At 39.5% G+C, this 26282-nt stretch overlaps 1 protein-coding gene across 2 annotated transcripts; it reads right to left on the bottom strand.

Moving 5' to 3' along the window:
* Nucleotides 1–536: 536 nt before the first annotated feature.
* Nucleotides 537–25586, bottom strand: LOC113665121 (uncharacterized). 2 transcript variants are annotated; one of them, XM_027180770.2, is made up of 31 exons: nucleotides 25493–25586; nucleotides 23331–23429; nucleotides 22560–22814; nucleotides 22154–22261; nucleotides 21043–21456; nucleotides 19725–19991; nucleotides 19215–19350; nucleotides 18977–19082; nucleotides 18250–18364; nucleotides 17943–18101; nucleotides 17297–17470; nucleotides 16947–17126; nucleotides 16360–16530; nucleotides 15311–15493; nucleotides 14061–14429; nucleotides 13338–13553; nucleotides 11057–11805; nucleotides 10211–10516; nucleotides 9438–9673; nucleotides 8474–8747; nucleotides 7588–7722; nucleotides 6715–6846; nucleotides 5546–5975; nucleotides 4748–5041; nucleotides 3588–3977; nucleotides 3064–3203; nucleotides 2634–2793; nucleotides 2230–2361; nucleotides 1851–2096; nucleotides 1190–1408; nucleotides 537–854 (listed from the first exon to the last, which is right to left on the bottom strand). In XM_027180770.2, exons 2-31 carry the CDS (start codon nucleotides 23383–23385, stop codon nucleotides 757–759), a joined length of 6849 nt encoding a protein of 2282 aa, XP_027036571.2. In that variant the 5' UTR covers nucleotides 23386–23429; nucleotides 25493–25586; the 3' UTR covers nucleotides 537–756. The 2 variants fall into 2 exon arrangements, with proteins under 2 accessions (XP_027036571.2, XP_089063221.1); XM_089207095.1 differs by lacking the exon at nucleotides 25493–25586 and adding an exon at nucleotides 23874–23927.
* Nucleotides 25587–26282: the final 696 nt, after the last annotated feature.

Here is a 26282-nt window from a genome sequence, read left to right as displayed (position 1 = left end):
CTTCGTTTGTGTGCTCGTTCGTGCATTTGTTTGTTTGTTCATTCGTCCGTTCGTGCATTCGTTCCGTTCGATGTTTATTTTCATAAGTTCTGAGGTCCATTTGTGTGTTGTGTTTTGGTCGAGTTTTTCGTTCATTGTTCGTTCCTTCGTCCTGTTCTGCATTGTGTTTTCGTTAGTTCGTTCTCCGTCCATTTGTCCGCCTGTGCGTCCGTCCGTTTGTTTGTTTTTCGTCCGTGCGTGCGTTCATTCTTTTGTGCCTTCACTCGTCCATCCACTCGTCCGTCCGCCCGTCCGTCAGCTCGGTCGTCCGCTCGCCGTCTAACTGTCCGTCCGCTCGTCCATCTGCTCGTCTGTCTGCTCGTCTGTCTGCTCGTCCGTTCGCTCGTCGGTCAGCTCCTCCGTCCGCTCGTCCAATCGTTTGTGCTCGTTCTTCCGTCTGTTCAATAAGATACTTGTGAAACTGGCCAAGTTGGATAAGTTTGATCCCCCCAAAAGTAAAAGACGTTAAGATCATAAAACACAATGACACTCCACCATCAAATGTAATTCTTTAATTCAAAATACATGTGGCAAGATGCAATTTGCGTTTTGTGGTTTGTTTTGTGTTGAGCAAGGTACCAAACCGTCGTCTGTGTCTTTTTGCAACGCAGATAAAAACAAAACTTAAACAGATTAAGGTAAATGCCATATTTAATGGAAGATGAAGGAAACTGGAAGACACTGCACAAGTTCTTGAGATGGTTTGGTTGTTATTCCTTAGAATCTGTTCCAGTTTGTGATCATATCCTCAGGAGAAAAGTAAGTTGTTTCATCTCTCTTTCGGCTTAGTTCTGAGCTGCACTTTCCCTTATCATCTAGGAATGGAAGATTAAGAAAAACACGCGGGTTACGTAATGTGTGACGTAAAACCAGAACCGTTACTATCACAACGGCTAATCCAGAAAAAAGGAAAATATCACAAGCCAATGAGACTTCCAATTAAAGCAAAGCAAACTGATTGAAGTGCGGGAAAACAAGTGAGGCCAAGCACGATTGGTGAAGTTTCCCCATTTGATTGGTTTAAGTGGTAACAAGAGTCTTTACCAATTAGAGTGCAAAGTAGAGCAAAAAAAAAAAAAATCGCGGATTACTTTCGTCAGTCAATTGAGAATTGCCATTAGACTAATAGGTACAACTTTTGTATGCTCACCTAATCTCGCGAAAACTGCCACTTCACATATCGCCAAGTATCCTTTGCCTACCATACTGACGGAGACGTATTGACCTGGGATCGGCACCTTGCACTCTGCTGTCCAGACCTCCCCCTCCGCCAGCTGTCGGACTTGGTCCCCGCACATTGGATTCTGTTTGTGATCTTTTAGGATTCCGACGCGAACTTCAAAATTTGACAATGGACTCGAGAAATTGCCTGAAAAAAAGGTAATTTATGAACGGAGAGAGGTATTGGCTGTCCAACAAGTACAGGAAGACATATTTGATATTGAGATCTTAAGGTGGAAGTCTTCAAGAACAGGAGATTGCAAGCAGCATGTCGCAATTTGCGCTCTGGTATGTAGCATATGCTCGCATTTTGTCATTAAAGATTTTCGGGTAGCTCCTGGTTGAAAGGCATTCTTGGACTTTTTCCTGGTTTCGTTCTCATGGCAAATCATAGAGAATGTGTTGGTCAATCAAGACTGTTACAGCGCAAGTTTTTCATTAGACATTGATTTACAAGCGACTGAGAAGGTTCAAAAGTGAGCTTGCTACTTCGCCTGAAGACAGAGCAGGGTGATAACCAACAAAACCCTTAAATGTACATCAAAGCTTCATTTAGCAAGATGTTTAAATCTCGATCTAATAATGCCTACCAGATGAGCTGACTACATTCACATCTGTGACAATGTGCTCGCTCTGCAGATCCACTTTCCACCATGGGTCAACTTCAATGGCCGTAATCGAGCAGGAGCCCGCAGAAGGTTCTGTAGCCATGTTACCATCCACAGCTAGTTCAGGGCCCACCCCAGGAATGTTTACTTTCTTGCCTTTGGACTCACTTTGTAACTCATCAACGGACATCAAACTGGATTGCAGGGCGGGCTTTCCAAGAGCAATGTCTAAATTGATAAACATTCATCGGCGTCAAATTTAATGGCAATGAATATAATTTTTCAATCATTTTCCCACTTCCCTTTCTTTTTCCTGTTTCTTTAACATTAATTCTTAAGCCATGATAGTAAAACAACTCACCAGGAACATGTTTGTCGCAAACCGAGAGGGCCCTAGGATCATCATATATCATCCAGGCCTGCTCATCCTTCACGGTTTTGTCGTCACACTTGAGCAACTTGGCTTCTACTACACCTGATCCTGTTTTTCCCGCTGAGAAATGGTCAAAAATAATTGGAACATAAATATGAATTAGATTGTTGTGTTGTGCTATTTCCAAGAAGTCTCATAAGGAGCTCAGACACGCGTAAGCTTCCTACCACAGGCAATAGACCAAAAGCGTTTGGTTCATGCAGTGCAAACTCTCTCTTGTATTTTTCTCGATTGAGGGAGCGATATCTTGCTTTTACTAGACCATAGAGTTAGTGAAGTTTTAGCGTGCTCCCAGTATATCGATTATTTTACATAACTGAATGAGTTATTACCAGATCCCGTCACGCACAATCCAGAATCCTTCACAGGTGTAATCTTAGTGCCGTTACAAGTGAACTTCTGCTCCTCAGAGGTGACGTCACAAGCTTGCTGTAACACAAGAGCTTGACCTTGATCTGAACCCATAGCTGCACACAGACCAGACTTGACATTCTGATGAATGCAAAAGTGAAATCAGCGAGATGAAAGCAGTGTTAGGAAAGAACTTTAAAACATTTCACGTTGAAATCTCACTTAAGGTTAAGTTTTTGGCGTTTTTTTTCCTCAGTCAAAAAGAAAAAAAAGGAAGTGACCCATAGATGCAGAGCAACCCTCTCCCAAACTTCGGCATAGCTTAAGATTAGTTAGAAGAAAAAATTAAACCACTCTTAGTTCGTATCCCATTTGCAGACCTTCCATTGGTTACTTTGTAGCAAGACCTACCATCAATCCTCCTGTGAGTGTAAATACCCACTGGGACACATCCCCATCACAGGAGCCCAAAGTCACAGGAGAACCAACTTTTGCGCTAGCAGGAGTAGACAAGCAATCCTTCGTGCCATTCATCTGGATTCGGAATTCACCTACATTGGATAAGTTTTAAGTGTTTTTAAGAAGAGGCCAGAACAACTTAATTATCTCTCTGTCAATCAGAACCACAGACCAGAATTTCTCAACCAGCGAACTTATTTCAATCATTCGGACGGCCAGTTAAGCGTCTATCAGTTAAATATCTAATAAAACGTCTGTCAGGTAGTCGGTCAGTCAGGAAATCAGTCAGTAAGTCTGTCAGTCAAGAAATCAGTCAGTCCGTCAGTCCGTAAGTCATGCAGTGATTCAGTCAGTCAGTCAGTCAGTCTATTAGTCGGCCATTAAATCAGCCGGTCTCCTTGTCTGTCTTTCTATTAGCCAGCAATAGATCCTTCGTTTTTGAAATTTCTACGGATGTATTTTTCTTGCACACACACCTGAAAATTCGAAATCAGATTCTTCTGCTGGCTTATCATAAACATCCTTGGAAGGTCGAGGACTAAACAGCTTCTTAAAGAACTCCAGAGCTGTGTCTGCCAGTTTATGAACATTCTTTAGGGGATCAGCCAGATTAAATTCTAGTTTAAACTGCCCCCTAGAGCCAAAAATGCTAACATCAGCCCCAAGAGACACGGTAGAATCAAGAGGAGTGGATGTTAGGTGAGTCTCGAATGATAACGAGTGAACAACAAGCATATTCTTAGCCGCTTTTACGACAGCTTGCTCGGCCCAGTACGCTTTTTGTTCCAGCACGTGAAGACCGTAAACGGCAAGGTCGAGCGCCTGGCACATTCCTTTGGTAATGTGGCCGACAACATTACAGGAGCCTGGAAAAAAATTGTATGTAGTTATGTCATTAAATAGTCTGCTAGACTTTATGGCTCTCAGAGAGGTGAGCAAGCAACGGTTCAAAGAATTAAAACTATAGTCTGCAGTTAGTTTAAATATTGAAGTTTTGTCAAAGACTGATATACCTCTCAGCAACCTCCGAGACTGAGCTTTATCCGTTCAGATTTATGGCCCATGCGCCAGCGGAAGCGCGTTGAGCATAAATCCGCGCATAAATTTCAGGTTCCGTAACTTTAAGATATTTATTATATTTATATTATATTTATATTTATATATATTTATTATATATTATATATATATATTATATTATATTATATATTATATATTATATATATATATATATATATATATTTATATTTATTATTATATTTATATTATATAGATATTTATTATTATATTTTCGGGTTCAAATAGGGAGAGAAGATTTCAATTTAAAGAAATTTTTTTAATTTAGCCGGGGCCGTACGGTGAAATACAGCCGGCTTAATTGACCAATCAACGTGCACTTGCTAACTGAGAGACGTAGCAAGGATATTTATTTACAAGGTACAAAGATGTATGGTTTCCTTTAGGGCTCAATATTACCTTCGACGTTTGGGCAAAGCAGCCTCACCAACGATTTTAAGCGAAGCTTCACCATTAATCTTCAAAACTTATCTAAATGGCTTGACATTGATTATAGGTCTGTCTTTCAAATTTTGATGTTTCTCGCATCATTAGCTGACACTGAAGATGATCTCCTTCTTACCTTTACACAAATCTTTTGCCATCGTACAAGCCTTCTTAGCTAGCTTCTCGCACATCATTTTACCCACAAATCTCTTGCGCCTAGTTGACCGATAATGAGTGGAGTTCCCATAGCGACTGGCATGGCAACGCGTCTCTGAATGGGCGTGGTTTGAATACTCGGCTGTGTGGTCACTACTCTGTTTCAACTTAGCTGCGCAGTTCATTCCATCTGTCAGCAGATCCATGTAGCGTTTTGTTTTCTCTTTTTTGAAAGTAGATTCGAATTTCTCCCCAATGCTTTTGATTTTTCGACCTGAAAGATGATTGATTCAGACGGTAGTCGAATGTCATAATAATTATGACGATAACGTCAACGATGTTGATTTTATAAACGTTAATAAGGACATTTTCTTTCACTCGAGACATTGGGTGCATTTATATTTCCTTAACTCAAATATTTTCCTTCCCACTGGGCAGTTATGATAAATATGTGTGACGCTTTATGTATGGACTGTAGCCATCAGGGCAGTATAGGTAGAGCCAGCTCAATTCCAGGCCTTTAGAAAGTAAAACGAAGCGCGGTAGTGAAAGGTGCGAAAGTATCGGAGGAAGGACAACACAAAGGAGGCCTGGGCCGGGTTGCGTCATGCGTCTTTTTGTTTTTGTTTTTGTTTTTGTTTTGTTTTTTTTTGCCCTGCCTTCACGATCGCACCGTTTATTACTTCCCTCGATTTTACTAACTGAATTCCTGGAACAGGCCAGTGTAATTAAGGCCAAGAGGAAGTAAATTTTGAAATTGATCGGATAAATTCCTTACCGAACTTGTCTATTTTTTCTCCCACATAGTGCTTAAACTTGTCCATAGCGTGCTTGCATTCCTCGGTAATTTCATCGCATGCCAGTTTTTCACAGATGTTGCAGAAACTACCTGCTTTTCTCTCGCAGGCAAGTTTGGCTTCTTTCACTGTCACTTGAGCTTTTTCCAAAGCTTTTCTTGCCGCCTGCAGAGCAGCTACCAAAACCTCAGAAGTCTTTTTCGAAAGCTGGTCAAAACCGGTTTCTATGGTAAACTTGGCGGTAAAACCGGTATTAGCAAACGGGTTTCCGTAGCCTGCCGCGATAGCGACTCTCGCCTTGAACACGTTAAAGAGGCTTACAGCCACTTCTGACTCAATGCGTTCCGTTGTGAATTTGAACATAATCTCTAATTCGTTCCCAAAGATAACCACGGCTCCTTGAATGTAAATCTGTTGGAAAGTAACTGTATTTAGTGGGTAGCGCTTGTCAAACAGATCGTTAAGATCAAATGCCAAGGAGGCATAGGGGCAGTAGAAATATATAAGATTTAAATAGATTTAAAAAGTTCATTAAGAGACAAATGAATCAAGGGTGTACGTTTCTAAAGAAACTGGTGCTGCGTCGGCAAGAGAGTATAACAGGTTTTTTAGTGTTAATAACTGAGTTGAAAACGTGAATTGGCCACCGTAGAGAGTCCAAAGGCCGACGTTTCGAGCGTTTCAGAGCGACGAAGGGCTAACGCTCGGAGCGTCAGCCTTTAAACTCTTTACGGTGGCCGATTTACGTTTTCAACTCAGATGTTAACTCTAAATTTACTCAATAAAGAACAGTTACGTAGCATCAGTATAAATGCACACAGTGCGGACCTACAAATGTTTTCATGTAACTTATTATCTTTAAAGTTTGCTATTCCAACATTATATCCTGTACAAAGAGTGACATTCAACTGAGTGTCGATGGCAATTTGGAAGTATAATGGTCTTTCTCCACTTTTCTTTAATGTTTAGCAAAAAACCTTGTACCATCTCGGCTGTTTAGAAGCAAAACGAAGTCCATTTGCAGGTTGATCGTCTTTTTTTCCCGCCAGTTAGGGTCGTTTGTTTGTTTGGGTTCCCATCGGCTTCTTGTGAGAGCTAATTTTGTTCTAATTGGCTGTTGAAAACTGCTCTGTGACAGTTGAAATCTCACCTCAGCTTGAAGTGGCTTCCGCTTAGCGTGAACATAAAACTTTGGTCCTTTTTTTTTGTCTGCTATGGAGCGCACTAGTTGCACGTTACCCAGTAACTTAAGAGGGTCTAACTCCAGGTCAAACTTGATTTGCTGCAAGAAGACAAGAGATGGGACATCAATGTGATCTGATTATCCATTCCCCCTTTTTGCTTCTTACATTCATCTATTCAATATTTGTTTGTGATATTAGACAGTCTGGTTAAGTTAAACTTTAAATCTAACGACCTTTATAGACAATAAGAATGCTAGACCACAACGCCGAGAGCTATGATCCCTACTTTTTGCGAAAAGTGTGTGGGTACTTTAATATCCTTTGCCAACAAGCACAGAGAAGATGCAGGAGACGGGGTCTTAGATTTATTTTTCTTATCCGAGAGGAATCGAATGTCTAACAATTTTCAGATGTTACAGCAAAGGAAGCATGATCTACTTCATCATTTTAGGCCCCTGAGTGTTGCTTCCGTCTAAAATGCTGTGCAGCCTGTGGTGTTATATCAGTGTAACAACTCCTAACTGATAGGGCTGTTTACTCTTTTTACCTGTTGGGTGGGTAAGGTATTGAAATGGTGAAGAGAAATTGGGTAATGATCCTTTCTAGAAACCTAAGGGTTGCAATCTACTTGTGCATGTAAACTTTGCTTTCCTTCACACTTTCATTATTGGAGTAGTCTCCTTCGCAACCGTTGTTTGGTCTCGCCACGCAACTGACGTGCTCTCTCTTCCCCACCGCGTTGGTTGGGAAAAGAGTGCACATTACGAGACCAAAAAACAACTGCGAAGGAGACTAGTACTGGAGATGAGTTTCATTATCCTTCATTAAAAGTAAGTTACCTCGTTACTGAGTAATATTTCGACAGAAGGCGCGAATCCCAAAATATTGATGGTGCCTTTGATGAAAACACCTTTCTTTATCTCTTTTGTTGCTCCAGCGTAGGGAACTTTCTGATCTTTCCACGCTGCAGAAATCTTACAGATAAACGTATAAAAGATGTGTTTAAACACACGAGATCCATTGGTTTTTACGTCAAAGCTAAAAACAATTTGCTTAAAGTTTGTTATTTTAAGAAATTATAAACGGTTCCGCGGCATAAATCGGAGATATATCATAAATCGAAAACATCAAGCGAAAATTGGGTAAAACAGGCGAACAGACATAGATACGTGCAACACATGAATAAACAAGTATAGAAAAATGGGAAAACCAGCCAACACAAAACAGACAAAAGTTACTCGGCAGTTTGGTCTAATTATTCTCACGATAAGACGTAAAGGTGAGGCTTCGTTGTGGATATCTCACTTAAATATGATTTGTAACCAGCGTCTAATTTCTCCATATGTTATCACCCCTAAATCAAACTTTAAGGTCATGAGAATAAAGGAAATGATCATCAACAAAAGAAACTCTTGATTGCTAAACTTGTCAGCACCTTAGGTAATGTATAGCGAACAGCATAGAGAATACGTATACTGATGCTATGTTGTAAAAAGATGATTCTGATTCGTGAGGTTTTATACATTTCATTTCAAAGAAAGATGTTTTTTCGTCTTTTCATGAGCGTGGGACAAACAGGAGGTTCGATTTCTCATGGGGACTCAGGAATTTTTCTTTGTCCCACGCTCTCGACAAAACTCTCTTTATTTCTTTACCGAGCTCAAAACTTACCATCTCTCTTATTTCCATCTATACATTTCCTTTTAGTTGTAATTTCATACTTACTATTAAACCTTTAGGAAAACCGCTCTCCAAAACAGGTGGAGGTAGCTGCAGTTTAGATCCTAGCATTCTTAATATTTTCCCGATAGTAACAGGAGATAATTCTCCGTATATATACTGGCCAGCAGGGTTTGCGCTAATTCCTACTAGGGCCTCCCCGGAGAAACAAGGACCATCCACTTTGAAATCGTCCTTCCCTTGGCAGTCGTGCCCAATCTCTAGGCGGCCGTTGAAGGTAAATTCAGTTGGAATTCCGGTGGCAAGTGAAATTGTTAGGCTAAAGAAAATAAATGAGGAACGCTGTTAATTAACTGATGCTTAAAAACAAAATGTTAAATGAGTTAGATTCTCTAATAGCGCCTTTAATTAATCTTTTACGGGTCATATTCATGTGCTTCACAGTGGAAACAAAGTCAGAAACAAAATTAAAACGAAAAAAAAGATGTGTTTCTGTTAAATCACGATCGTGGAAAAAAGAAAAAAGTCCCCACGAGGAAACGATTATCAGAACCTTAGATTCCGCCATCCTAAGCTCTACCACTGTAGAGCTTAGGATGTTCTAGGCGTTCGGTAAGTAAAACGGAGCTAAAAAGTTAACGGCGTAGTAGTTGCGGAAGAGCGAGAACAAGAGAGGCTTGGGTCTGGTTGCCTACACGATTCGACCCAAAACTTTCCTGCTTTTTTCACTCCTTTTCTCATATAGCGCCGTTTATTATTGAGCCTCGTTTTATTAAATGAACATCTGGAGCAGGCCAATTACCACTGAGCCACAGTGACTCAACTACGTCTTAAACAATTTCATATGTGATAAGTGTCCTGCACATAGCTGGGATCCCAATGTCGAGAGCCTGGGGTCGGTTGATACAATGAGAAAGATGGTGAATTGTAGGTTCGATAATGAAATGGCTGACGGCTTTTCTCCTTCATGTCGCGAGAAAAGTAAAAATGTTAGGACAAGATTTCTCACCCAATCTGTATGTTTCCAATGCTAAGGAAACTTAAACCAAATGCTTTTTTCCACATTCCGTTCATATACAGAGTTGTTCCTATCTCAGCTGCCCCGGTGACGAAAAGCTTCCCTCCAAGTTGAAGAGATGTGCTCGGCATTTCTTCTTCTTTATCGCTCACTTCGCCTTCCACAGGTACGTCTAATTCGACAGCGAAGCCCACTTTAGGGGCTACAGGTGCAGTACCAAATTTAACCTAAGAATAAATTAAAAGAAACGGAAGATCTTTATTACGGCCAAGGCACCTATCTTCGAAAGAACGCTCACTTCAAGCAATTAAAGTATCCTTCCTATTGGACAACAAACTTAAGGTAAGTACGTAACTTTAAGCTAGTGCGCCTAGGTGAGCTTTACTCTTAAGGCCCGACTTAAAAATCTCCCCCCTCCCCCTGTAATATCAGAAAATGAGAGTAATATGGGCCAGTTATTTACATGGGTTTAATCCACACTGCGGCTTCACTCAAACAGTAGGCCCCAGGGATTTTTAATGAAAAGGGTTGATTTAATTCAATAAATGTCCTTGCTCTTTTATTTTTCCGCCCTCGTGACACTGATAACAAAAATAAATGCTGAGATAAAAGGTTCGGCTTAATTGAAAATGGTGGTTTAGAACGCAGTTTAATTGTTAAACAACGACTGAACTCTGTTTAAATGACCGACCCATAGGGATTCACCTTGTTTACTTTTTCTGTCCCCGCAAATAAAAGTTCTTGTTAATCTGACATCGTCTCACCTCTATAAACAGTTCAACTTTGTTAAACTTCAGATCCCCCTTTATGGGTATACCATAAACTCCTGCGTTGACTTTGACACCTGCTTTGTTTACGCCACCATGAAATTTTAACCAGGAATCTTTGCCCATCAGTATCTTTCCAAACTTGCAATGCGAGTTATCCCCACAATTCGCTGCAAACTTTGTGACTGCAGCGAAAAACAGTCCATCCGGGACTTCCTTTTTCATCAAAGATTTTAAAGGCTCTTTTTGAAATTTTGTCTCTGGTGTCACTTTATAACCTTTCTGCGCGAACGAAATACCGAACTGAAAAGAAACCGCCAAAGATTAGTTTTGGAAAACAGACCTGGTTCTTATATGAATTCTACTGTAACTTGTCAGGAGCCAATCAGAGGCCAGTTCAGTTTATCAAAATTTTGAAATTAGCCAATCAGGTGGGAATGTCTTAGCTTCGATACACAGATTGGCTGACGAAGGTCACATCACTTCTCAACCAGGCAAAAGCGAAACTAAAACCAATCATAACTTAGACACTTGCGCTTTACCGCTTTAAATTTTCTTCTTTCTTGTTCACACTTTCTGTGATTCAGTCCTGTTCTGATTGGTCACTAAATAATTTTGGTTTCAACCTAACAAGGTTTTTTCTTTAACGACGCTTTTAAGAACCTCCTTTGATTTAAGGATTAAACCAAAGAAGGTCAATTTGGACGGAAATCGTTCGCCTGATTCTCGCCAGCTAGGAAAAAGTGAATGTGAATCGTGATGTATCGCACTGCTGCGAGCCAATCGGATTGCATAGTTCGCTAATGATCTCGAAATTAATTTAATTATTGAATATGTACTCACTGATGTTTTCTCTAACTTCTCAAACACGCCAAGCTTGGTGTTAAACATCTTCTGCACAAAATCTTCAATTGCAGCCTGCTCCGTCGTGAAAGCCACAGCGAAAATATCCTTGCGTATGATCTCAAAATTGAACCATCCACCGATCCCATTGGGGGCCACCTTACCACTGACTCGCACAATAACCTCTTTCATGCTCGCGCTGATTTGTAAAGACAAGTCAGATATTGTCACTAGGCCTAAATTTACGCGTTTCAATATTTCAAGTATTTTCTGGTCAATGTTCAAGTTCAAGGACCTTTTAGGTGTGTCTTGCAAGCCTTTCAAGTTGGGGGTTGCCCCCATGTTCAGCGGAGGAGAAATGGCATATAACGGGTTAACAGTCATCGCGTTTGGATAAGTAATTGGCATTTCCTCTCTTAGTTCATTTATTGGCTCATAGGAAAATGATGGCACCGCGCTTCGATGTGTAAATTTATTATGGCGCGTCTGTTTTTCTCCAATTCTTGACTTTTTCTTCTTCGAAAATGTCCTTGTTCGTTGAATGTTGTTTCTGTCGGGTTTTTGAGGACCGTTACCCATCTTAGCAGCTTTCTCTGCGTATTTTCCATCTTTGGAGACGTTTTCTAACGGTGCAAGTTGATCGGTAGGAGACTTTGAGTCGAGGTTCCTTACTCCGCGTCTCAAAACTTGTGTAAAGGAGAAATCATTTGCTACAGGTGTGTTTGGTGACAACGCAGCTTGAATTTCCTCTGTAATGTAAATATTGAAGATAATCAATGCCTTACTGAGCTCTGCTGAAAATGAACCTACGAGCCTACGTTGAAAGCCGAAAGCTACATTTATGAGATGAAGAAGATTTCGCTTCCGTTCGTTTACAAAACGAGATGGAGAAAACTGGCAATCGAAATTCTGGGAAGACGAATATGACTACCAAATTTGAGATTTTCCAGTTCAGTGTGTCAATGGCCAGGCGCGAACCTGCGTTATTTTGGCGGGAGACAATGTCTTCGTTTTCCACTTTCAAAGCAGATCGAGTTTTGCGAAAATTGCGTGGTGGCAAAAATAAATTACAGAAGCGTTTTCAGTTGTAGAGTTTTTCAGTCAATAAATAACTCAGATACGTCGTCTGGCAATGATACCATGCAGAGCTCTGCGGTGGAGCTCTGTATGGTAGTTAATTTCTCTAACATCTCGCTAAGAACCTAACCTCAAATATGGTATCCGTAGTCGGCCTCTGTTATAATCAAGTGGTCTTTTTTAGATTCATAAACAACATGCGCCCAATATACTGCCTAGAACGGCAACGTTGAAAGGTTCCTTTGCAGGTAGTGGAAAGTATGCGGCAATTTTGCGTTTTTTCTTGTTGTCATAGAGAAACGCTCAGTTGAACATTTATAAAGAGCATGGGGGAAAGAACACCACGGAGATCTCCTAAGGATTCAAACGCTAGTCACTCGCAGTTTACAAGATAATTCGGTTTTATCAACTGAGTTGACAATGTAAATTGGTCACCGTAGAGTTTCTAGAGCTGACTTTTCGAGCTTTAGCCCTCTGCCATTCGCTCCGACAAAGGGCTTGCATTTGAAACGTCACCACCAGAAACTCTCTTCATTGTCCAATTTTCATTATTATTACACCCATTTTGATATCACTGGTGGTCCCTGTAGTCTGATTGGCTCTAATTGATGCGATTTATTCACGAATCGCACCATTTTTGTGCTTTAAATGGCATCTTCTTTCCAGCCAATGAAGAAGCTACACTAAAAACAAAACATCCAATCAGATTTCAAGGCTTGTTTTAAGTAAACAATCATGAAAATGAAAGACAAAGAGTACCATGTAGCAAATTTTGCAACTTTTGTTTCCATGACCCTTACTTTTCCCCCCACAAAAATTAAAGAATTTAATTTCAGACCGGCTCAGTACTGCATCGAGAAAATATTTGAACCGCCTAAGTCCTATATTTGGGCGACTTCAAAATGGATGCAATAAAGTGGTAAGTGAACCTCGTGGCGTGCAATTTTGGTCTGAAATCATACTTGTGATTTCAAATCATGCATATGATTTCAGCCCAAATTGCACTCCACTCAGTTCAATTACCATTATTTAACTCGGTTGATAGAATCAAATTATCATGTTATCCCCCCATCAACTCAGTATCACAGTTTCTTCAGAAGCATTCTCAGGTTAGATGAAATATGAAGCGTTCGCGTTGTGATTAAGTCATACTAGAGATCATTTTGTTAAGTTACAGTTTTGCAAATTTGAAATCATGCTTTACCCGACGTAGCAGTTTGCCCGCTGGTTCCTTCAATAGTGACTTCATTTTCACCCACCAAGCTGGCATAAACAGCAAATTTAGCTTTCCCAATGTCATTAAAACCATGGGCCACAATTTCTTCTTTTCCGGGAGACACTCGGAAAAGAAACATTACGTTTTCAAGAGAAACTGTATCAGTTGGAGCATAAACTGACGCAGAATCCAATAGAAATTCAACTGCAAAGATAAAAAAGAGAATACAGCTATAATAAGGGTGCTTCTCTATTGATTGTTGTAAGACCAAAACAATGTCCACAACTGCCAAATGTTATCAGAAGAAGAGAACATGCATAAAAAAGACGCGAATAAGTATGCAGTTCATGAGTGAACTGCCAAAATAGCGACGAAACTGAACACTAGTGGCATGGGGCCCGTTTTTGAAGGTCTGGGTAACTTAGCAGGCTCGTAAATCTTTTCTGTTTTTACCTAAGATAGGGATTAAAGGAGCTAAATGGTCTGTTTAGGGCGCTAGAACGTGCTTCTCTCTTCTTTAAAACTTGATTTTAAAATGTGGCTTCGAGGCCCTCAAGTTATTGGGACTTTCGAGAAACTGGCCCCAACTCCGATACGATCATTGCGTGGGATGCTGCGATCATGCTTGAGAACCATTCGATATGTTCCAAGTCCTTATGATGCTAGAGAAGAGATATGAACTTTAAAAGGTCAGAAAATTAGCAACATTACCTCCATATAAGGCTTTATCTGCTCTCAAATTGACCTTTATTCCTGTCACGTGTTCAGTGTCCGCAGGCATGGTGAAAAATGGCATTGGCTTGGCCGAGCGGAAACCAGGATAGAGTTTAGCCAGCTCTGCTATGGTCAGCAGTTTCATAGGCTCGAAACAAGTTTCATTTAATTCCTTTGTATTTTGCTTAACTGCAAAGTAACCGCCCTTCAGAAATGGAACAAGCTTGGGGAGATTTGAAAATGCAGCTGCTACTAAAGGGTTTTTTGCTGAGTCGCTGAGAAGTTCGGCGTTTTGAGAGTTGCACACTAATGCTATGAATGAGTTTGGTTTAACAGGTTTTGTAGCGTCGGTGTTTTGAGGAGTTTCTGAAAATAGAATCGAGACATGAATTACAACAAACAAATTACATAGGCAAGGTATCACAGATGCTAGATACTAGCATTTTTCACCTAGAGGAGGAGGGGGGGAGGGGGTCTCGAAAGATTTTGGGTGGATCACACACATGGCTTGTAATGGGATCGGGGGGAATCAGTCTTCGCTAGCAGAGTAGAAAGGGGGACCATGGAAAATCGATTTTCATTGGGCAGTATTGGAGGGGGGGGGGTAATTGGAAAATTAAAGAGGCCAAAATCCTCCAACCGCCTTAGGGGGGGAGGGGTTGGGGGGGCTCGAAAGATTTTGGGTAGATCTCACACATGGTTTGTAGTGGGATCAGGGGGGGAATCGGTCTTCACTAGCAGAGTAGAAAGGGGGACCATGGAAAATTGATTGTCAATGGAAGGCTCATAAGAATATTAAAGAGGCCAAAATCCTCCGAGGCAATGAATAATCAATTACCGGTCCCTAAAGCACAAATAATGTGTCTCATCTAGTTTCTCCCAAGAGCACCACTCCTGAGTCTAACGTTCAGGTCAGAGGGTAAAAGGAAATGATTGCCAACCAAAAAAAGTCTTGTGAATTAGCAAATGTATAGAGAGCAGTATGGAGAATACACATATTGCTGTAAGCTTACGTTTATGTTAAGATGAGATGCTTGTGGGGAAGTTAACTTAACTATTGAATCAATTTGGACAAGCAGAATTAGGCGGTTGATCGTTTTCCGAGTGCAGAGATTTTTATTTGTTCGTAGTTTTTGAACAAAATCTGCTGAGAAAAATAGGACTGAACAAAGCCATCTACGTCTTAGGGTTACCTAAAATGCATCAAGACACAAAGTTCTTCTGTTTAAAGGCAAAAATGAGCGCACCTTTGCAGTTCGTTTTTGGACATTCTTGGCTTTCGGAACCAGTTCCCGGACATACATCACCGCCATTCTGTGGTGCAGGGTTGTTACACTGGCGAGTGCGTAGCTGTACTCCCTTGTTGCAGACCTCTTTCTCAGAGCATTCACCCCAGGGACCCCAGGGACCCCATGCTCCGTTTACTACATCTGTTGAGGAAAAATTATCAACCCAAATTTACCTTGAGGGAAGAATTTTGTTCTCCAAGGCAACACACTAGCATTAACACAACATTGCATATGAAGAGTATATTCCTTGCTTTAGTTGTGAAATAAATTGCGAAGAACCATGATAACAGAGTAAAATAAAAGTCAAAAGAGCACGAAGAATCTTTAGAAAGAATTTATCTATCAGCCGAAGTTTACGAAAGGAGGCCCCATCCATTACAATAATTTAAGGCCTCATGAATAATTTACATAAGAGTGGCGAAAGCAGCGTGGGATTTCATCGTCACATGATTGCTCTAGAAAATTCCTAGCACCCTGTCAAACAATTATACATGAAATAAATTCCACATCCCACCCATGTATCCTTGTTTTACTGTGCGTTAGAAAGTTTGCTTATGTTTGCTTTGGTATATCATTGTTTCTTTATGATATTTATCCAAATTCCGATAGGCTGCTGTAGTTAATCTGGTTTTGATTTTATTGCAACAAATGAAAAAAAACTTTTTTTTTTTTTCCCGTATATTATTATTGTCGTTATGAGTAGCTCCCATCGCGTGCCTGCATTTCGACGTCAACATCCGGAACATCAACCATATGCTTTGTGGAAAGGAACTAGTCTCCATGTTTGTACTGGCATATTTTGCTAACCAAAATTGTTGAGCTATGGTTACTCTAAACTCGAAACAGTCGGTAAGTTCTATTGTGTTTCGTATGTATTATAATTTCTCTCGCTAAAGTTATAATTTCTGTTCGTAGAAAACCTGCTTTATTGCCCAACTGAATGTTTACTCGGCTTGACGACTGGAACATTTCTAATATTATGATTAATATCAAAGTCGTAAACTTACTGCTTGGACACTTCCTTATCTCGCATGCTTCCGTTTCCTGGCCGTTCCCAGGACACTCTCCTCCATACTGTGGGGCGGGGTTGTTGCATTCTCTTGTCCTAACTTTATTTCCAGTTCCACAAGTTGCACTACATACGGACCACTCTTCCCAGTCTCCCCACTTACCGGGAACTTTAAAAAAATTACAATGATTATCGGATTGGATAAGATTTAATGCAATGTCGTGAAAATGATTATGGTAATTAACGCTTGTACACAAGCTATAGTCAGAAAAAAAAAAGAGGCGCAGATGACACATCTTCATGCTAAAAACATGAGGTTTCCTGACACTTGGTGCGCAAATAAGGTACACCCAGTAAACCACGACGGAGGCGGGAAAGAGAACCGGTGTGATCCGAGACGGGATGCTGTGGCGAAACTTTTTATGGGCCTGGTAACTGCTATTTGACGAAGAAAACGGAATTTTGAAATCTCATTTCCGCTAACTGCACAAGGAGTAGCAGCCTTATGGAACTATCACTTAAACCTGAAAAAAAGTTATAAATGAGTTACATGACATGTGCCCATGATGTACTTCACATATGTACCTGGACAAGGGGTCTCGCAATCAAAGGCAGTCTCGGTTGGTTCCCCAGGACATTCTTCCCCACCCCTCTGAGGGGAAGGATTGTTACAGCTTCTTTTTCGTGTTACTTGGCTTCCACCACATGATTTTGCACAGGGACTCCACTCTGACCAGTCTGACCAATGACCATCTAAAGGGCCAACTAAAGAAGGATTGAAATCATTGTTATTCAAGATAGTCCTTTTGTTTTTGTGATTTTCTTTTTTGGTCTGCAAACCTAACACTCTCGCAAACAGCAGCGTCGAAAAAAAGAAAACTTCTGAAACCAAAATATCAATGATAGCTTTTTGTGAGCCTGAAGTTTCCTGTTACCTTCACAAGGTTGGTTACAATCTGTCTTGGTTTCTTGAGCGTCTTTTGCTTCACAGGGCTTCCCGCCATTCGAAGGGGCAGGGTTATCACATTTTCTTACTCGTGTTACTGTAGCACCTCCACAAGTCTTGCTACAGGCGGACCACTCTCCCCAGGCACCCCAACCGCCATCAACTGTAATCATGAATATGTCAGTACAGATAAACGAAATGACCGTTATAATAGGAATGGACATATGGAGTAATCATTTTTGAGATCAAAGAAAATAACAATGGAGTTTGATAAGTTATCTGACAGAGCATTAAATATATGTATATATATATATATATATATATATATATTTATATATATATATATATATATATATATATATATGTATATATATATATATATATATATATATATATATATATATATACATAAATGCATAAAGTGGTGGACATTAAGGAAACAAACTGAAGCTTTAGCGGATCACTTCTTCACTTCTTGGTTAGAAAATTTTTTCTTCTTTGAGCCATCCGAGTGTTTCATTCTCCACAAGTTAAAGAAATTTTATTCCTAAAGGTTTACTTTTTTAGCACAATACAAATTTATTCGTGGATAGCAAAGCCAAAGTGGAAGAAAGTTGATTTAATTTCCGACATACTTGGACAGCTTCCTTCTTCAATTGAATCTCCAGGACAAGCTTTTCCTCCCCCAGTGGGGTGGGGGTTTGTACACGATCTTGTTCTAACTTTCTTGTTTCCTCCACATAAACCTGAACCACAACCACTCCACTGACTCCAGGGAGACCAGTTTCCATCCACTATATAAAATTTATCCAAAATAATGAGAAAAAAATCAGAGGTAAAATATGCAACAAGATCTAGGGAAATGCATGATAACTTCCATACGAATAATATTCACGATTTTGGCTGTTTCCGCTTGGAATGAAAATGAAACACGTCACTTACCATGTTTCTCGGGAGTGAGATACTTTTGAAGATCGTTTTTGTCTTTCCCTATCCAACAGTTACAGTTGAAAATAAATGACGGTCCATCAGTCCTATCTTCCACAGTGACAACGACCTTAAATCAAAACCGAAGACTAAACAATGTTGAATAAAAAAATGACCACCTTCAAACTATTTTGTCAACAATCTTTGAATATGATATATAATTTTTAGCCAGTATTGTAATGTAAATGATCATGTAATTCAGCTTTATTAGGCCGCCATGTGATTTTTAATAAAGCTATCTATCTATCTATCTATCTGTGTTAATCCTCAATATCCTGCAGGAACCTTGTTGTCATTGGTGTTAATCTTATTGTTTCGTTGTTGTCCTCCTGATTAAGACAACGAAGCCTTTACTTTAAGTTTTGCATCACTTAAAAGGAAATTTCCTATGCCGTAGAAAACTTATCATGTCCAGGATTGAACGTAAATATTTTTTTGCGCACATTTTATTTAAAAGCTATTCACCGAGGTGTTGGTGGCTGGTGGTATATTTCTTTGGGCATTGCTAACTACCGACACTGAAGTTAATTTGTTAATTAAGCTATTATAAACTAAATTTATAATAATTAAGTTATAATAAAACAGGGAGATATTAGATCTCAAAAATACGATTTTAACCTATTTGTTCCGGCAACGATGAAAATATTTCCGGCTAAGTCTCTGCCATTGTTACAGAACTTACTTTCTCCAAGTACCAGTCTGTGGAGAAGATACCCTTCGTATCCTTTCTTATGCTGATTCTGACCGGTCTACCAACGTCGGCCGAGTAGACATTAAACTGTCTGGTACTGAAGAGAGAAATTTGTTTGAAAAAGTACAGATTTACAAAGCTAGGGATCGAATTCAAGAGAGCAAGGACGTTTACAGTCGCTGTGCAACCGCTTCTAAAATTATAAATTTGTTTTCTCCCTAAGCGTTACCTTCCTCTGGAAAAATCCTCTCCAAGTAATTCTTCTCCATGAGCTCCTTTTTCCCCAATTAGTTTGAAAAACACACGAGATGGAGTTCCGGAAAATGATTCAGGTCCAGTCTTGACGTCCACGAAATACAACGTACCTGACAAGAAAGACAACATAAGTAAAGTCTGTACTTTAGCCAAGTGATGTACCCATCCAGAGCTTATCCTGTTTTCATTAACATGAAGCAAGTAGGAGTATCACTACCCCTTCCCCTCCCCCTTCCTGGTTGGAATGCTAGTTTACAGAAAAAATGGAGAAGCCTAAATTCACCTCAGAAAAGAACAGAGGAACAGCCCAACTCCCGCAAAACGGAACAATGGCACAGGGAGGGGAAGGTTGAGGAGGGTGGGTTAGTAGAGAGAGAGGAGTGGGAAAGCAAGGAGAGAAGGGGCTTCTTAGTGCGCATGTCTTTAAAATCTTGCGGAGAATATATACTGCGATCGTTCTTACAAGTATACGGGGATTACTTACTGTCTGTTGGAAATTCACATTTTTCCATCAGGGCCTGGACCTCAGTATGCATTAGGGCGGAAGTAAAGATTTGAAACTCGTCCATAGATCCATCCAAGAAACCTGGTGGATTTCCGCTGAACTTTGCAATTTCTACGGATGTACTCCAACCCACAAAGGATAGTCTCACAATATCTTCCGTCGTTGTTACAATCTTTTCACCATTTACAAACATCTTTACTTTTCCTAAGGCAGCATTGTAAACCGCAGTTATATGAGTCCACATTCCTAAGAAGTAAAATCGAAGCAAAGATTAAGAGTCAATCTGTGCTCAGGAAAAAGAATCATTACAATAATCAGAGACCTCCAACTGTTACCAAATTGGACCGGTCATATTGATCACCTGGGGGGAGGGGTCGGTGGACCTTTTTTTGTGTCACAATGAAATTTTACTGATCCGCCCATACGGCTCTGTAATTATGTTATAATCTCCTCCTCTCTGGCAGTTCATCGGCAATCAATTCTCTATACTTCTCAATACTCTGTTGGCGACGACTAATTCAATTCCACTATGTTGCCCCAAATTCCCCCCCCCCTCACCCTCTCATACGATGAATAAAGACTTAAGACTAGTCTTTAAGTTCAAGAGATGAATATATGTGAGGTTCATTTTCTCATTACCCTCTGATAGGCTGTGGTTAAATGAACATATATATATATATATATATTCTTGTTTTGTTTTGTTTTTTTTTGGTTACTTAAATCTCAGCTACCCTTTCTCTTATCTCCAAACAAAATATTCTATGTTCTTGAGTAGGCTTGCGACCTTAAATAAACTTGAACATTCATTCTTTGTGTTGTTATCATTATAAGAGGTTTTCACGTCTTAACGAGATATTTTAGTTTTCCCCCGAGTAACAATCCCAATTCATTGCGTGATACTCAATTTGTGTTTACAAATCTACTTAAGAAAGATTTAAGTTATGCAGAGAAAATACCAGGCTTTATGGCCGTTGCAACACATATCTAACACAGGTGTTCACTGACGGGCATGCGCAAGGGGATAAATGCAGGTTGCGTGTCAATTTACTGCTAAAATTTTCACAAGAAAACAGCTGTGTTGGAAAATAATTAAGCGAAATAAAATTAAAACTTTCATAGAAAGTATGTAAAAAGGAACAAAACTAGGGAAAGGGAAAGATGAGACTTTTCTGACCCAAAGCTTAATCAAGTTTAGCCAATTCTGACCGCCTAAAAGTACGGCATATATTCATTACAAAGTTCGCGCATACGCAGACGTTTGACCGCTGTGTTTACAAATCTAGCTAGGCTCACTGACCTGAAGGTATAGCAGGCTCAGACATGACATGAAACACAACCTTCCCATCAGGCTTCTTATACAACCAGTTGACAACTGCATTTGGGGCCGCATTTGGTTTGATACTCAGATAATGGGTTCCCCTGTCTCCAGCACAACCATAAATGGTATTTTCACGCTGGTTATCCACAACACGCACCCACAAGGAAATTGACATCGCATCCTTCTTCTCTTCGTTAAGTTTGTTTCCATCCAACTCGATATGTCCTTGCCCTCCTTCAAATCGGATACTCATTTTGCATTTAGGGCTGTCCATAGTCTGCGCGTATTGACCCACGAGTTTACCGTTGTTAGCTTTTGGAGAATCGTCAACAACGAGCTTGTCTTTGATTTGATCGAACGTGAAATGAACTACAAGTCCACCGGAAGTCGACCCTGAACATAATTAATGTGACTGTTTATTACTGTAATTAGGACATGATTTTTTTCAGTATTGATACTAGCAATTTTACTTGAAGTGAGAAAAGATCAAGTGAGGAGTGACCTCAGGAGACTCGCAAACCGCAAATACAAGGAAAAAAATCCTCACCAAAATAAGTATTTTCTTAGTTATTAGCGTAGGGAAATTTAGTGAAATCTTCTTTACATACTTTGTCTTGTTTTGAGAGCGGCTATCAGTTATTCTTTCAAATCCAACGTTTAAGGTTTTGATTCGCAGGAAATCCTGGTTTATTCGGAAGCCCTTCAGGATTCCTAAATCCTGAGAGTATTTCGCGTATACATCCCGTATTTTTAAAATTAACTAGTAAGGGACTCTGGTGTATTTTCGAGGTGGTCAACAATTGTTTCATTGTACCTATTCGCAACATAAAACCTCTCCTCTTCCATCAAGTTTTGCCTGAGAACTCAACGCAGTGGCCTGGTATCGAAGCCTGACATATCGATCCAAGCTCCAGCGCACTAATATAATTACTGGGCCGATGCATCTAATTACCTATGTGTAATTATAAGGTGTTAAATTTTGTTTATCAGCCAATTTGCGCCAATTTAAAATAATCACACGCTTATGCACATTATGTAGGAACAAGGCAGCTTAGCTTATCGATAAAGTACAATGGCTACGAAATACTACCTTTTTTTTTAGAGCCAAAAAGTCCTCTTACAACGCTGTGTACACCAGAATTCACATCATTTGTGTCATTTCCGAGCAGATCCGCGGTCCTGTTTTGAACTTCTGCAACTTCAAGTAAATCGTGCAGTTTAAAAATTGAGTTATTAACTTATTTTAATTACTAGCGATTAAATTAAAATTTTTAAACAAAAAGAGGAACACATCGATTGACAGACAGAGAATCAGACAACAGATTAACAGACGGGCACACAGAGTTAAACAAACAATCCAAACTAAAGTTAAAGACAGGGAAGCGAACAAGCAAAAGCGAACTAACAACACAAGCTCGCAAAATTATATGAATTCTTGGTCAATCAATTACAAATGTCTATGGCTGAGTAAATGTAGAGAGTAAAGATTGCTTTACCTTCGGAAATGTTCAAAACCTTGGGCAAAGAATTATGATCCTCAATGCTTGGCACGTGTTGCTGGTAATGCTTAGGGAATCGTGGTTGTGGTACGTTCCACTCTTGATGTATCCTAACTTCTGGATTGTTGAACATGTTCCCATAATACATCTGCTGTGGTGGGGGGCGTGGCTGTTCTGCTGGCTCAAAAAGCTCATTCAAGTAGAAAGGCCTTGGACCTTGAGGGTCACCGTTATAGGGAGGTTGCGAATATACTAGAAAAAAAAGGAAATTAAAGTATAATTATGTCACGAGCAATTCGCAAACTAATTTTTTAGATCAATCAAACAAACAGCATAAACTTATCTTACCAGAAATACTTATAATTGTACGAACACTACTTACCATGGAGAGGTATAAGAATATAACATTAGTAATATCACTTACAATTTTAACATTCTTTATGGTTACAATGCCATTTGCCTTTCATTAGATAGATTTTTATTCCTGTTACGACCATCATTTTTACCAACTTACTTATTTATTACTTACACATATATTACAATTTTTACGCAAATATTTTCTAGTTTCCAAACACTCTGCTGAGCAGTATCTGCGTATTTCCCCTTGGTTTAGTGAGGTACAGTAAGAGTCTCACCTCGCGACTAATTTGGCAAAAATATCCATTGGTACTTCGGTCTAAGGCATACGAGGGATGGGAGGGGGGAACTGTTTCCTGAGTCTTCGCCTTATTGCACTACTTATAAGGTATCCTATCTCTGAACACTTACCACTACGCCATAGAATTGCGAACAGTAATGTAAATAGTCTCCGGTTCATCATCATCCTTCGTCTCAAGAGACGGTACGTGTACGTTAACCTTCTAGTTTCTAGAAAGGGAAAGGAAAAAATATATTCATGAACTGTGGACACTCCTTTCCACAAATACCACGTTTAAAGTCTAGAAATAAATATCATGAAGTTATGGTGAACTTTTGAGAGACAAAAAAAAATTAAATTTGCCTCGGAGCGTTGTGACATTTGGTGCAAATCGATTCAAACCCTTCCTGAACTCCTTCCCTTTCTACCCTCTTCCACTCCATTACCCATGATCGGCACCGTTATATTAATAAATGTGCGAAATCTCCTCTTTCGCGCTATTGATTCCTGCCAACAAGAAAAGAAATCACAACGAAACAAAAGGCAGACGAGCCAGTCCAAACCTTACGCAGGGATTTATGATTAGTGGAACAAATACAGACCTCTGCATATTCGTAAGTTAGATTTAACCAGAGAAAAAACATTGAAAAAAAAAATCACATAACGTTTCAAACCTTTCCGGATTAGCAACAACGAAGGTGTCACGTTTTTCACTTAGAGCCAAACATACTTTGTTAAAAGTGAAGTGTGCTTTTTACATTTTACTGCTCTGTTAACAGGTTAATCCGCTTTTTTTTAACAGGTCGATGGCAAAGGCCGTTAAGAAACGGGTATCCTATTTTTCCCTAGACAAAGGGTAGGAATAATACCTAGTTGTATCTTTTTAGCGGTAAAAGAGTGAATTTTTATTGTCTCAATAGCATGTTAACAACTAATAACCTTAAAGTTCACAGTTTGCCTCGAGCTTCATTCTGGAAAAAATGTTCGTCTCTCGGAAAATGTCCACGATCTAATATCCGTGCATATTTTCGCGCCAAAAGGAGGCTACTGTGGTAATTATCCTTCAAATATTTAGCAAAACACGGGAAAAAATATTCATGAGCCCCTTACTATTTGCTGCGTGGGATTTTTATTTTTCAGTGTTCTCTGCAACAACTTTACGAACTAACAATGGAGTCCTTTTTTCTGTAACAACAGCAAAACGCTGTTGCATGTGTTAACCCTTTAACCCGTAAGAGTGACTAGCATCTTATTTCTCCTGACAATATCACCCCTGTATGAAACATTAAGGTCACAATAAAGGAAATGATCGCCAACCAAAGAAATTCTAGATTGTTGAACAAATTCTTCTTGTCAGCACCCTAAGAAATGTATAGAGAACAGTCTGGAGAACATGCATAAAAATAATAATTGCAAAATTTTTTTCTCATCTAGACTTCATCATTTCACTTAGATAGAATGTTACCTTAACAACATCGAAGCCTCTTAAAATCACCTTCAACTATTTGTTTTTCATCTTACAGAGGGAAACGAACCGACTATTGCGATGACTTCGTTTCATGATGACTAGTGTTTGAAAACGACGAAACTATTTTGGCCCATTTGGTACTCTCCATATACTAACCCAAGTTTTCATTGTCTCGATTATCCAACGCTATAAGCGCGCGGAGGTCAGCTTTTTGAAAAGGCTGCCATTCCTGACGTTGCTTGTTCCTTGTTGGATTACGAGGTAACTCGAGCCATAGAAACGTATTTTAATTCTGGTCCTGCCTAAGATACTATTCGCTGGAATTAAGCCAGACAGATATCAGGAGACATTTTGATGGTCTTATTTTCAATTTTTCAAGTTTTGTTTCCAAAGCTATTAGAGAGCTAAACACTCGCAACCCAGTGACAAAGAAACTGGATTTGCTTTTAAGCTAGGTAGAAATGGCTTATATACTACATAGAAACTTCAAGGTGTATAAGAACCACAACTTCAAGGTGTATAAGAACCACAACTTCAAGGAAATCTTTCAAGTGTTGACGCAGATTAAATAAAATTAAATTTTGAGTCCATTTTCCAGTTTGGACGAAATAGAGAGTTCAGGGAAAAATTTCGACCAAAACCATCGAGCTTAACACTATTTACATCCCATCAGACATTGTCAAACAAAATTTGATTGCTGTTTGTAAATATTTGCCTAGTGAAATACTTATTTTAATTGGATTACAATCGCGCGTAATGACTAAACCAACACATGGATAAGATCGGATCTATCATTCGTTCGAATTAATTTATCATCAAACTCACCTTTCAGAGGTTTGGAATCTCGCTTTGATTATTTTAGATGTCTTCCACCAACATTTGAGTTTATTAAGAAGAATTTGAAAAAGGTTTTTACAGCTATGATATAGCCACGTTGAATTATTGATCGCTCCTTTGTCTAGCAGGTTTTGTAATTGTCTTAAATCATTATGGCGAAAAGGTTCTCGCATTTGAACATTTAAAACAACAGCTACTTGCAAAAAGATAAGGACAAATGCAAACATCATTTTAAAACGAAAATAAAATGGTAAAAGGTGTGTTAAATCTTTCTTTCCTCACACCTGAGTTTTCGTGACGGTGTAAAAATATGACAAAGAATCTTTTGGTCTTTGATAGAAACCTTAGGATGCCTCGGGTAGCACTCTGTGTTATGTGTGAAAACCTGTTATCCTAATCATTGACTGAGACCTCTGAGTCGTGAGAAGACTGGCGTAAAAACTCCGCGAGAAGTTACGAAATTCTTTTGAAATTGTCATTTAAGTTTAGTGCAGAACATTTTAGATTCGCTGGGAAACCTTCTTTACATTGCAAAAAATCAAACTCTTCGTTATCACCAAACTGGTGCCTAATTAACTCTAATCTTCTTTCCCCTGGCATTCTGGTGTGATTGGGACAACAGGAAGTTGTAAAAGCGGAAATATTTCGACCTTTTAGTTCTGGCGCATCACCCTCACCGGGAAAGGAGGGATGTTTCTCCCCCCTTCCTCCAGTCTGGATATATATATTTTTTTGCACACTTAGCACACTTCTGTTTTCCGTGAAGTGCGAGTAAAAT

Source organism: Pocillopora damicornis, chromosome 5 (genome assembly GCF_964200805.1).
Source record: "Pocillopora damicornis chromosome 5, jaPocDami1.2, whole genome shotgun sequence".
Taxonomy (NCBI): Eukaryota; Metazoa; Cnidaria; class Anthozoa; order Scleractinia; family Pocilloporidae; genus Pocillopora; species Pocillopora damicornis.
Note: the sequence above shows the minus strand (reverse complement) of the source record. Positions and strands in the feature narration are given on the sequence as shown.

Coding starts and splice junctions, on each gene's coding strand:
- LOC113665121 (XM_027180770.2), bottom strand. CDS start 23,385: ATGATGATGAACCGGAGACTATTTACATTACTGTTCGCAATTCTATGG. Junction 18,365..18,976: donor CAGACTGGTACTTGGAGAAA/GTAAGTTCTGTA, acceptor TTTTGATTTAAG/GTCGTTGTCACTGTGGAAGA. Junction 17,127..17,296: donor TTGTAACCAACCTTGTGAAG/GTAACAGGAAAC, acceptor ATCCTTCTTTAG/TTGGCCCTTTAGATGGTCAT.